Source organism: Venturia canescens, chromosome 11 (assembly GCF_019457755.1).
Source record: "Venturia canescens isolate UGA chromosome 11, ASM1945775v1, whole genome shotgun sequence".
Taxonomy (NCBI): Eukaryota; Metazoa; Arthropoda; class Insecta; order Hymenoptera; family Ichneumonidae; genus Venturia; species Venturia canescens.
Genome location: NC_057431.1, coordinates 10246566 through 10259381, shown reverse-complemented (window position 1 = coordinate 10259381; position 12816 = coordinate 10246566). Strand labels below are relative to the sequence as shown.

Below are 12816 nucleotides of genomic sequence, written 5' to 3'. Positions count from 1 at the left end.
TCGAGAGCTCGAGAAGTGGCGAAATCCTTTATCCTCATGAGTTCGATGCTTTTCCCTTATTTTCCCATCTCAGCGGACGAATTATTGAGATTTTCATCCACCAAAAGCTCGACTGAAAATCCGCGCCGAGTCGGAGGTGGCGGGTTTCGTTGAATTGCAAATTCGACGATTGTTCATTGGCATGAAAGTCGAGTGGTGAACCCTCCTCAGGTACAAGATATTCGCACGACTCGAGAGAGCAAATCTCGATTTATGCTCCACTCGAACCGATAGAAATATATTCGAGTACGAATATTCACTCATTTGCAATAATGTGCTCAAGTACGTGGCTCGCACGTGTGAATTTTTTTACAGAGACGATAAATTTCCTCGAAAAAGCCACGAGAGCGTGTGCGGAAAAATTCACCCAATTTTATCTCAATTTACTCAATTTTTTTTACATTTTTATACTCAACTTAATCGGGAAATTTTTCTTTTTTTTTTAATTGAAAAAAAAAAAAAAAAATTTTTTTGAAATACGAAGTTTTCAGATTCGAATAATTCAAGAGTTTTTGAGTTCAGTTTACATATTATTTTTAGCTCATCCAAAAAAATTCAGTATTCTTGATAGTAAAAATTTCAAATAAAAAGCTTTCGAGTTCGAATAATTCACGTTTCTGAGCCCGCTTTATTTGGCTTTTACTTTTGACTCGATGTAAAGGAAAGCAAAGAAAAAGGGCAAAAATTGTTCAATTTTTTGGAGTTCGTAAGTTGGAAAATGTACGGAAAATGGGAAAAATAAAGAAGCGAAGAAGAGGAAGCGAGAAATTGTGAAATTTTGAAAATTGACAAATTTTTTCAAACTTTCTGCATTTGTTCTTTCTTATTAATTTACGGATCAATGAGCTCTAAAATTATTACGTAATTGCTGATAAATTCGAATAATCGCTCCGAGTAAAAGTGATTTTTTGGACAAATTTTTTCAAACTTTCTGCATTTATTCTTTCTTATTAATTTACGGATCAATGAGAGCTTTAAAATTATTACGTAATTGCTGATAAATTCGAATAATCGCTCCGAGTAAAAGTGATTTTTTGGAGTATTCTGAGTCGTTTTTTCCCCAGCTTCGTTTACAAGTGCACAAACGAATTCGATGAGTTTTCATTTGTCGGTTATTTTCAAGCCTGAACTGTGACACGTGCAGGGGGGGAAATATTTATACACAAAATGCTCGATCGCACGCGAGCGATCGTATGAAAAGTTTCTTCACCAGTGAATAATCTTTGACGTCTCATCCAGCTCGGTGACCATCGTTCAAAGTAACTCGACGATCGACTGGACAATCGCTTTTTTCTATGACAATCGTCGATTATTTTCGAGCCCGAAAATCGGAGTTTTTGAGTTCTCGCCGAGTGGCGAAATTCCACTTTTCCTTCCTTTTGGCCTTCGGCGTCTTTTCGTCCACGAGAATCCACCAATTTTTTCACCATTTCCAAATCAAATTTTGAATGATTGAATTTTTTTTTAATTTTCATTATTCAATGATTTTGACAAAATAAATGAAAATAAGTAAAACTATATCGAATGATTTGATTCAAACGAAATTTCGATTTAATCAGAGCGTCGAGGCAACATTTTTGGAATTCAGCGTCGTAGGTGAAAAAAAAAAGACGAAAATATTTTTTCCGAATTACCGTCAACTTCGGATGGTAAAAAATCATAAAAATTTGTCCAATTGCCGGAAAATCTGGACTCCGAATCTCGAGCTCGAAGCTTCCGTAATTTGGATTATTCTCAAAAATCCTTCGCCGACGAAAAATCAGTGATTTTTCATATTTTTTCAAACGAAAAGGATCGAAGCTCGTCCGGGATTGGCTGAAGGGAGCGAAACCGACTGGAAGATTAGCCGGAAGTGAAAACGAAAAAAGGCGGCAGGAAAAAAGTCGAAGGACAGCGAGCGAGATGTCGGAGCAGGAAACGGAAGCGAGACCCTTTTGAGGCTCCCACGAATACATTCATGAGAGATCCGGCAAGATTCTCGTCGATCTGGGAAATCGGGGCTGATGGCGACCTCAACTGCGACGAGGTATCATCGGAACGAAAATTCCACGGGGACACCGACCAGCAGCGAATCCAAAGCTCATAATTATCAGCAACGTCATCAAGATGCACTCAAAGCTTCGAGCAGCACGTGCCCACCCAGCAACTTTCCTGATAAGTTTCAAGACTTTTTTACCGCCCTGACCGAAGACACTGACGACCTGCCGAGCATGCTGGAGGACAAATTAATTCCCAGGTAATTGTGCAGAATTAAAAAACAACAACAGCAAAAAATTGAATTTTGTTGAAATTTTCAAATTTTTTATTTTCCGTGCCTTTCTGTACGAGTTTTGGAAAAAAATGTAATTTCGGGGTCTCTTGGAATATTTTGAAAACTTCAGAAAATCGACGATTCGGGGGCTATCGAGAAATTCGAAAAAATTGAAACACTTTTTAAAGAAATATCCGAAGTTTGGGGTTTTTACAAAATTCGGAAAAACATTTTATAAAAATTGAAAAAGATTTTGGAAAATTCTTATCGCTCGGTCGATTGCCCTCAAAACCGACTCGTGATCACCAATTTTCATAACCAAAAGCGATGTTCGATAATTTCGTTCGAGTTTCGACGACATTAAGTTTCTAAAAACCGAATGAAAAGTTGAAAAATGATTAATTCAGTCGAATTATTAAATTGAAGTCATCGAGCCAGAGTGTTCGATAATCGAAATAATTTCGGAAGCATTTTTAACCACTGATAAGGAGAATTTTGAAAAAGTGCAAATTTTCGAAATTTTTCATACTTTTTTAAAGCAAATTATGAATCGATCAGTAAATTGATCGTTAAAAATGATTGATTGGCTATTCGGTCTCGGCATCAGACAAAAAAAGGATTATTTTTCGAGTGGGACTCGAATGAAGCTTCTAAGAACGTGACTCTTTATTCCGAGCGTCTTTCGTGTCGTTATTGCGAGATAAATATACGTTGTAACGACATAATTGCCAAGCTGGGGATTCGCACGTGGATCGAGTGAGAATTTCCTGTCATTTTGAGCCCTCCGAGCTCGTGACCTTTGCAGGATGAGCGGAGGGTTAAAAGCACAAAAGTATATTATGGCCCAGCTCTGTAACTTTTGTGTCACGATAAATCCAAAAGTATATACGAAGAACGACAACGTTCATTATCAGGAGGGAAGAAGAACAGCACAAAAACTTATTCGTATTCCGATCCATTGATTTTTCGTCGAATGCTTTTTGCTAATGAATTTTAAATATTCCTCGATCGAATGAACCACCGAACACTCGAATGTGGAAAAAAATTTTTGGCACTTTTGACTTTCATATTCTTTGGTTGAAACGAATCGAATCGTTGATGATTTTTTGCATTATCAAATTAAGGGAATTCCAGTTTTGACATCATTTTTTTAAATGCAATTTTATTGATGAATTAACATTTCAATTGAATTGAAGGAAATAAATGTTTGACTTTTCATTAAATAAAAATTGATTTTTAAATTAATTCAAATTGAATTGAAAAAGAATTTTTAATTCGATTGATATTCATTAAATTTCATTAAAATTCAATTTTCGTTGAATCAAAAATCATTTCATTTTTCCATCAAGTCAAATTAAACCGAGTTTCATTCAATTTTAATAATCATTCGTTTGAATTCAAATACAATTAAATTTGGAATTTATTTGAAAAATCTTCAACAATCAATCTATTACTAATTATTTCTTCAATTTTATATTTATATATAGTTAAAATTTATTTTATTTATTTCACTTTTTCAAATTTTATTTAACTCAATTATATCAGTATTTTTGAAATTTTATAAATTAAATTTATAAATATAGATAAAAATAAGTATAAAAATAATTTATATTTAAATAATATTTTAATGATAAATAATCAAAAAATTATCATTTAATGGAATGAAAGAAAAACTAAATCGAACAATAAAATAAACAAAATTCCAAACCAGATTTTTGCCCCAACGTATTTTTCGAGGGCCAATTTTTATTTTTTTTCCCACAAAAATTGCTCCAGGGGATGACGTTGCCCGAGTGAAATCAAAGAAAAATAAATAATAAGTCGCTGCCTCGACGAAGGAAAACAGAAAACGAGCACGTGACTTGGGAATCGTCAGCATTTTTTGCCCCACGAAGAAAATTTCGTCTCGACCCAATGTTTTTGGAAATGAAACTGGGGGATGAAAGGAGTCGAAGGGGGTTGTAAGAGAGTTGTGGGCTCCCGAGACCTCTGAGAACATTCTTGGAAGACACGATCCCCACGAATTATTAAGGAGGGTGGATAGCGACGATACAATGTTGCCATGCTAAACCATGTTAAAAATACATTAAAAATTTCAAAATGATAAGAATTTAATAAAATTTGGTGAACATATTCTTTAGTGCCAACTTTGACAATACAATTTTTTTAAGATTTTTCTTCTGTACAGCTATCGAGTAATTGATGACTAAAGTGCTTGTGTAAAAAGTGTAAAAAGATCACTAAAGTAATGAATAACGGTATGAAAAATAGAACGAAAATAAAAGTCGAAAAATAAGGGAGGTTATTGGGGGGGGGGGGGGGGGGGGCTAGAAACGAGAAAAGTTAAATTTTTTTTTCTCATTAAAAAAAAATTTCATTTCAATTGAATTCAAGTAAATAAATATTTGATTTTTTATTAAATAAAAATTGATTTTTCAATTAAATCTAATTGAATTTTTAAATAGAATTTTCAATTAAATCAAATTGAATAAAAAAAAAATTTTCAATTCGATTGATGTTCATGAAATTTCATTAATGCCATTGTAAAATGCAGGAATTTCGTTTTGCCAAAGTCAGTTAAAAAAAAAACAGAAAAATTTGTCAATTTCGTCTGAAACAAATTTTGGGGTTGAAATTTTTTCCTTCGAATCTCGAATGCACAAATTTTTAATAATTTTACTGATGATTTGAATCTGAAGAACATTTGAAGAAGAAATAAAAATTTTTTATAATCGATCATAAAAGATGATTTTTTTTATTTGGTTTTTTGTTTTGTTGCACGCAGAAAACACGAGTCGCCAAACAACGATGTTAAGAATAAGAGATGGGCGAAAAAGACGTTCCAGAGACGCAGCAGCGAAATTGAGGTCCGGCTGAATCGAACCTCTTACGGAGGCCTGCAGCAAAATCAAACCTCCCTGGAGGGACCAAAGTCCCCAAATCCATCGAGAAGGCGGAGCTCCAGCATCGCCGTCGCTAGACCAACTCCCGATTTACACAGGTAACGTCTAGTCTCAAGCAAAAATTGGCTTTGCAAGTTCCCAAAATCTTCAGAACAACGCCAGTTCATTACTTCATTTCAATACTTAAATTATGATTTTCAGGATCCAAATTCATTTTTTCAACTAAATATTCTAAAAAAAAAAAAATTTAATTGAATATTCCCATAAATTGATTGAAAAAAAAATAAAATAAACAAATTTTATATGAAATAAAAAAAACTATTTCAGCTGCGTACAATGTGGAGATCATAATTATCGTCTGCAACAAATTTTCCAAATTTTTTTCCATTTTCACTTATATTTTTCTTCCATATGAACCTATAAAAAGCCGAAAAAATTGCGAAATTCTGTATTTACTACACGTCGAAGTGATATTCTTTTTTAGAAGCGTTTTTTTTTTTCAAACTCCCTAAAAATAAAGAATTTTATAATTTTTTTTGGGTTTTTACAAATTCGTACGAAAATGGAAAAAATATTTGGAATTTTTTTTTCAGACAATAATTATGATCTCCACATAGTACACAGCTGAAAAACTTCGACAATCGTACTTTGAGCCATAAAACATGTACAAATGAGTATTTCTCAGATTAAAAAAATGTTTTTGTAGTCTTGAAATATTCTTGAAACTATACCGAAAAGTTGGCTATGCTGAGTTATTTCCGTTTATTCTAAAAGCATTGCTGAACACAATGGATTTTTTGATTTTCTAAAGCAGGACCCCCCTCAAAAAAAATCAATGCGATCTCAGATAAATGATCGATTTAAATCATAAAATTCATTAGAAATTGAATATTTCCAAAATTTTAGACGAAATTTTTGAATCCTTCAACAGAATTCGTTCATCCAAAACTTCAAACGAATGAACAGAAATATTCGTTAATTTCGGTGTTAAGGTATTACTGGATGGATAGCCCAGCCGATAAATTGTACCTGATAGGAATTTCCGTACTTCGTGATGCAATAAAAATCTGAAAAAATTCAGCAACATTTGGAAAGTTATGAATTACAATTATCAATAATAATATTGCCCAAAAGTTATTAATAAATTGTTTAAATAAATATTTTTTTAACAATTTTACAGTAAACCCTTGTTTTTTTTTACAAAACGAATGTGCTCATTTTTCTGAATGGTCATGATTTTTTTCAAAATTTTCGTGGATTTTTGAAATTCCCTTTTTTAAATTTTTTAAGTGGCTCTATTTGTACATTTTTGATCCAGTAACCTTGAGACTTTTCAAAACTGATGGTAAATATGTCTTCTAAAACATATCCAAAATTCAAATTTTAAAAAATTTTTTTCAAAATTTTTTCAAGAAATTACAAAAATGCACGAAAATTCTGAAAAAATTCATGAGCATTCGGAAAAATACACACATTTGATTAGTAAAAAAAAAACAATAGGTCACCGCAAAATTATTGAACAATTAATTGTTTAAACAATTTGTTATTAACTTTTGGGCAATATTATTATTGATAATCGTTGTTCATAGCTTTCTCAATGTTGTTGAATTTGTCAGATTTTTATTGCATCACGAAGTACGAAAATTCCAATCAGATATAATTTTTGGTCGAGCTATCCATTCAGTTATACCTTAAAAAATGTTTCTGTTTCATAGCCACCATTAAATCATTCGCGAGTTTATTCCCAGTACTTTGGTCACGGGATCGACGTGTAGAAAAAATGAGTCGAGAGAGCGATTGAGTGAATGTTTTTAATACGTGTCAAGCTCGAATGGGGAAGTCGACGACTCGATAGGTGAGTTGCAAAGCGATGATTGAAGTGCAGGGTCGAGGGTAGACCGGTCGAAAGTTGAAGGGTCAGAAGTGAAGGTTTCAATTTAATAAGAAGGTCGAAAGTTTCGGAGAAGCCGTATGAGTTGGTTTCCTCCTCGGAGCATCTCAAGCTCGCAAAAATGTCTGTCCGAGAGCTTCGGGCAGGAAAAGAAGGGCGAGTTGATAAAAAGGGTCGTTCTTGGGGGAGGTTATTTCATTGGGAATTCGAAAGGAAGTTAAAGGTCCGATTAAGTCAAATAAGAAACATTGGAAAGTGCTGGACTGGAAGTTCCAAGGGACCGGAAGGGCTCGAGCCCTTACGCCCTTAATTGGGAGCTTTTTCCTAAATTCCATCCCCTCCCCCCTCTGACGCTTCCTGGCTTCAGTTTCTGCGACAGTTTCCTCAACGAGGAAAATCCCGAAGGGCCGACAAAATCGGAAAAAGACCCTTAAGACCCGCCCTTTTTTTCCAGCCCCGAGGGCGCAACCCCCAAAAAAACAAGGAAAGGTTTTATCATTATGTCCGGTTTTTATCGCCTTGACAAACTAGTCCTTACCCTTCGCGATTCGTGACCAAGGGCTCCGGCATGATAAGCTCCGATCCAACGCCCAAACGACACTTTGACCCCCCGATGACCTTGAGCTACTTTTTCTGTTTTTTCTCATTCTCTCTTACTACGTTCTAACCGATAACGTTGCCTTACAGATTCAAGTCGTTGCTGGATTGTTTCCCATTCGACGTGGAAGAAGACCCTTAAGGGCTGGATCACGAAATCCACCTTTTGGGCCACGAAAAATTGAGTGAGAGTGGCTAGTTCATTTTTCTCGATTGCTCTTCATACTTTTTCCACTTTTATCGAAAGGAAATGTTTTTCTTCACTCCAATCATTTTTTTAGTGTGCGAAAGCCCTTTGGATCGAGTTTCGAGCTTTTTCACTATTTTTATTCACTGTCGTGAGTGTGTCAGGGGAAAAGAATGATAAATTGCTAAATAACTTCAAATGAATAAAATAAAATTGATGTATTCAATGGAATGTCGATAAAAAGGGCGAAATTTTCAGTCACCTTTGCCTAAGTGTTTTCATTTCGATGGAAGTAGAATTTCGTAAGAAATTAACATGGAAACGTGACCCTCCACATCGAAGAATACTTAAATCGTTTTTTCGTGACTCTCCGAGTTAAATAGAACGCAATCGTTCCAGTTGGTACTCGATTATCGAGCTCAATCGTCGAATTTCATTGGCGTGCGTAGACAAAACACGAAAGTCAGTAGTTCAAGCCGAAACAGGTCAGACGAGATCGCATTCCGTGAGTTTCTCTTTCTCGGTGTTTCTTTTTCTTTCTGTTTTCTGCTTTTTTTTTTCTAATAGGATTAATTTCGTTTTACGAAAGAAGAAACTACCCTGCTGATAAAGGACTCCCTCGAAGTGTACTCGTAAAAAAGTGTCGTCACGACGGTTTCACCTTTGAAATTGGAATAACATACAAAATAGTAGAAACACCCCGAATTGGGTCAGACGTCGTGGGAATGATTTTTTTTTCTTTCCCTCCTCTCGATATTGCTCACGATCACTTTGATTGCCGATTATTGTTCTTTCGCAGTAATGCTATCTCGGTGGATGAGAAAATTTATTATTTATTTGGAGAAATAAATTCGAACGATTTTCTTGGATTTTTATTCATATTTTATTGTTAATTTGTTAATCAACTTTTTCATTCATTCGTCCATTAATTCATCCATCAATTTATCCATCAAGCCATTCATTCATTCATCCATTCACTCACTCATTTATTCTTTCGTTCGTTCATTCGTTCATTCATTCATTCGTTCATTCGTTCGTTCGTTCATTCGTTCATTCATTCGTTCGTTCATTTGTTCATTCATTTATCCATTCACTCATTCACTCATTCATTCTTTTGTTCATTCGTTCGTTCATTCATTCTTTCATTCATTCGTTCATTCGTTCATCATAAAATTTCGCATTTTATTTATAATTTGTAAAAATTACAGAAAAATAAATAAATTCAATTTCAACTAAAATTGTAGTATTATTCGAAAATCCGCATTAGTTCGTTCGTTCGTTCATTCGTTCGTTCATTCATTCGTTCATTCATTCATTCATTCATTCATTCATTCATTCATTCATTCATCCATTCATCCATCCATCCATCCATCCATTCATTCATTCATTCATTCATTCATTCATTCATTCATTCATTCATTCATTCATTCATTCATTCATTCATTCATTCATTCATTCATTCATTCATTCATTCATTCATTCATTCATTCATTCATTCATTCATTCATTCATTCATTCATTCATTCATTCATTCATTCATTCATTCGTTCGTTCGTTCATTCATTCATTCATCATAAAACTTTGCATTTTATTTATAATTTGTAAAAATTACGGAAAAATAAATAAATTCAATTTCAACTAAAATTGTTGTATTATTCGAAAATCCGCATTAGTATGAGAATGGAATGAATATTCATTTCTTAATAAGAAACATGACTGTAAGTTCGAAATTTGTGGAGATGAGAGTGAGGTTTTCGCGAGAGATGAAAGTCGGTAACACGAGGCGTGGAATGTCCCTGATAAATACGGAGTTAATTTACTCTCTTCTCTCTCATCTGTATTTATGACTGAAACTTTGGAGCTTCGAAACTCTAGCGAGTTCCGTGTTGTTCATAACGGATATTGAGGCTAATTTAAATACAGGAAATTCCAGAGCAATTGGCAGCACCGAAACACATTCATATCCACTCTTCCATTCATTATTCATCAGCAGAATATTCTAATGCTTGTTGAAACTCTCAAACCAATTACCCGATAATTAAATCGATTATTTAATGATAATTCGGCTCGTTCGTGGCAATTAATCTCTGAATATGAATCTCCCAACGATCTGGGAACGACAGGAATCGACCCCGAGAAACGACGAAAATTTATTCATCGATTCACCGTTTTCACCCTTAAACCGTAGAAAAATATTGAAAATCCGACCACACCAACCGATTGGGCAGAAAATTTTACCCCAAAATCATCTACTTTTGTCTGCATTTCACATTTTATTTAAGGCTTCATTTGATATTGAAACATTTTTCAACGAATGCACCATACAATTTTGTGTACACGCACAATTTCCTGCAATACTTTATAAATACATTCCATCTACATAATACATACACACGTACATATTGGATTGTATACATGTACATTTATTTGAGTTACAAGTTGTATGTACCAACGTGGCAAACTTCTGCTCACCAATAAATTTCATCGTGACAGAGATGGAGTTTATAATTGATGTCATGTATCTTCAAGATGGCATTTGCTATTTCGTCAACACCGCACCGATTCATCATCCGAATAACTCAAATTATTTAACGAGCGAGATGTAAAGAGAATTTAATTCAATGATGAGAAAAATGTGGGTTTGAAAACGAATGATTATTTCAATGCTACTATGTTGGTGACAAAAAATCCATTCACTCGTTCATTCAAATATTTATTCATTCACTTATTCATTTAAATTGATATTCATTATTCTGTTATGATATTTAAAAAATGTCTCGTCACTTAGGTTGTTAGTTAATTCTTTTAGCTGCTTTTTTGATTATTCATTCATCCATTCACTTGTCTGACTATTCATGAGTTCATTCGAGCATTCATTCATTCACTTGTTCATTTAAATTGATATTTATTATTCTGTTATGATATTTAAAAAATGTCTCGTCACTTAGGTTGTTAGTTAATTCTTTTAGCTGCTTTTTTGATTATTCATTCATCCATTCACGTGTCTCACCATTCATGAGTTCATTCGAGCATTCATTCATTCACTTGTTCATTTTAATTGATATTGATTATTCCATCAAGATATTTAAAACATGTTTCGTCACTTAGGTTGTTAGTGAATTCTTTTAGCTTTTTCTTTGATTATTCATTCATCCATTCACGTGTCTCACCATTCATGAGTTCATTCGAGCATTCATTCATTCACTTGTTCATTTTAATGGATATTGATTATTCCATCAAGATATTTAAAACATGTTTCGTCACTTAGGTTGTTAGTGAATTCTTTTAGGTGCTTTTTTGATCATTCATTCATCCATTCGCTTGTCTAACTATTCATGAGTTCATTCGAGCATTCATTCATTCACTTGTTCATTGGATTTGATATTCGTTCCTCCTTTGACGTTTTTCACTGTTGAAACGTTTGTTCAGCAGTTATTGCATTAACCCATTTTTTGTCCTTTCGTTCATTCATTTGTTCATTAATTTATTCATCCATTCATCCATTTGCTCATGTATTCCATCTGATCTTCGGTGTTCCATTGGAATATTTGTCATTTGTTTGGCTCTTCATTTATTTGTTTTTCACATCCTCGTTCATTCATTCATTCATTCATTCATTCATTCATTCATCCATTCACTCATTCATTCGAGCTGACATTCATTCTTCAATTAAAGTTCCTGTTAACAGATTCGTTGGTCAGCTGTTGAGTCATCCGTCGATGAATATTTCGTTCCTTCATTCCTTCACCCAAGTATTTCTTTATTTTTTATTTTCTTTTTATTTCTTTATTTTTTTATTTTTTTATTTTTTTATTCTTTTCTTTATTTCTTTCTTTATTCTTAGTTAATTTCTTTATTTTTATTACATATTCGATCGACGATCGAGGGCTCGTTCGCTGATTTGTTTCCCCACGTTTCGATTCATCCATTTCTCTTTTTAAGCAAATTTCCACGTCAGATTTTCATTCATTCATTATTCATGAGCCCGAAGCGAGTTTTTCCCACTCGAAAACTATTTTATCCCTGTTTTTCGTTGAATCGATAACCACACTGTGAAATCTGACATTTCAGATTCCTACAGACCGAGGCCGGCCCTTGGGGACATTTGTCACCATCGCCAAGAAACGAGACGAGAAATAGCGTTCTGAGTCCTGGTGGTGCTTCGTCCACGTCACATCTCAGTCCTGGCGCTAGTCCCTGCGGTCCGAGTCCCACAAGCTCTGCTCCCTCGGCTTCTGCTTCTCGAAATCAACATTCAAAACAGTATAGAGGAAGGACGAGCAGTATGCCGGCAGTGCCGAGACACCGAGTGAGTTTTTACGTCAAATTATCCAATTTCCATTCATCCAACGAAACGAGCTCGTCGTCAATAAATAATTATGGTTAATTTTCATTTTTTTTTTTTCAATAATACAATCGTCACTGGATTGAACTTGGGATTTTTTTAAATTGAGTCTGAAAAATTGAAAAAAAAAAAAATGGCGAATTGTTCGTTTTTGAAAAAAATAACGAAACATTTTTTTTTTCACATAATTACGAATTTTTTTTTTCCTTTGGATCTTACAAAGTCTTAAAGGATAAGAAACTGGCCAATAAATATAGAAAATTAGAAAATATTTTTGGAAAGCGCTCCTTTGGGTGTCGTGAATCCTCATCGTATCTCACATTCAGCCCTTTTTTGTATTTGCTACCCACCTATAAATTCTCCTTCGTATAGGCGAGTACAGAAGAGTCCCGAAGGGGCGATTACGATTCTCATTAATCTTTTTCTTTCCTCTCTACGATCGTTCGTGTGCATAACAAAGCAGAAAAAAAAACAATAGTCTCGAGAAATTACACACGGAGCCACAGTGCATGGAAACTGTGAGGATGCAGCCTGAAATTCTCATTTTCGTTGCCTTCCAAACTACTCGGAGTGACGACACAATGAAAAAAAAAAAAAAAAAAA

The 12816-nt window shown here is 34.1% G+C and overlaps 1 protein-coding gene across 6 annotated transcripts in view; it reads left to right on the top strand.

Annotated features, from left to right (window-relative positions):
- The window catches only part of LOC122418138 (uncharacterized), a 32086-nt gene that overhangs the window by 684 nt on the left and 18586 nt on the right, over positions 1–12816 (top strand). For 3 of the 6 annotated variants that reach the window (XM_043432197.1, XM_043432194.1, XM_043432190.1), the window contains exons 1-4: positions 1–210; positions 1832–2275; positions 5076–5291; positions 11940–12177. The exon at positions 1–210 is cut by the window's left edge and continues 684 nt beyond it. In XM_043432197.1, the coding sequence (XP_043288132.1) occupies positions 2043–2275; positions 5076–5291; positions 11940–12177 (687 nt within the window). In that variant the 5' untranslated portion in view covers positions 1–210; positions 1832–2042. Of the gene's footprint in view, positions 211–1167; positions 1299–1831; positions 2276–5075; positions 5292–11939; positions 12178–12816 lie in introns of those variants that run through there. The other 3 variants (XM_043432192.1, XM_043432193.1, XM_043432191.1) reach the window with 2 other exon arrangements.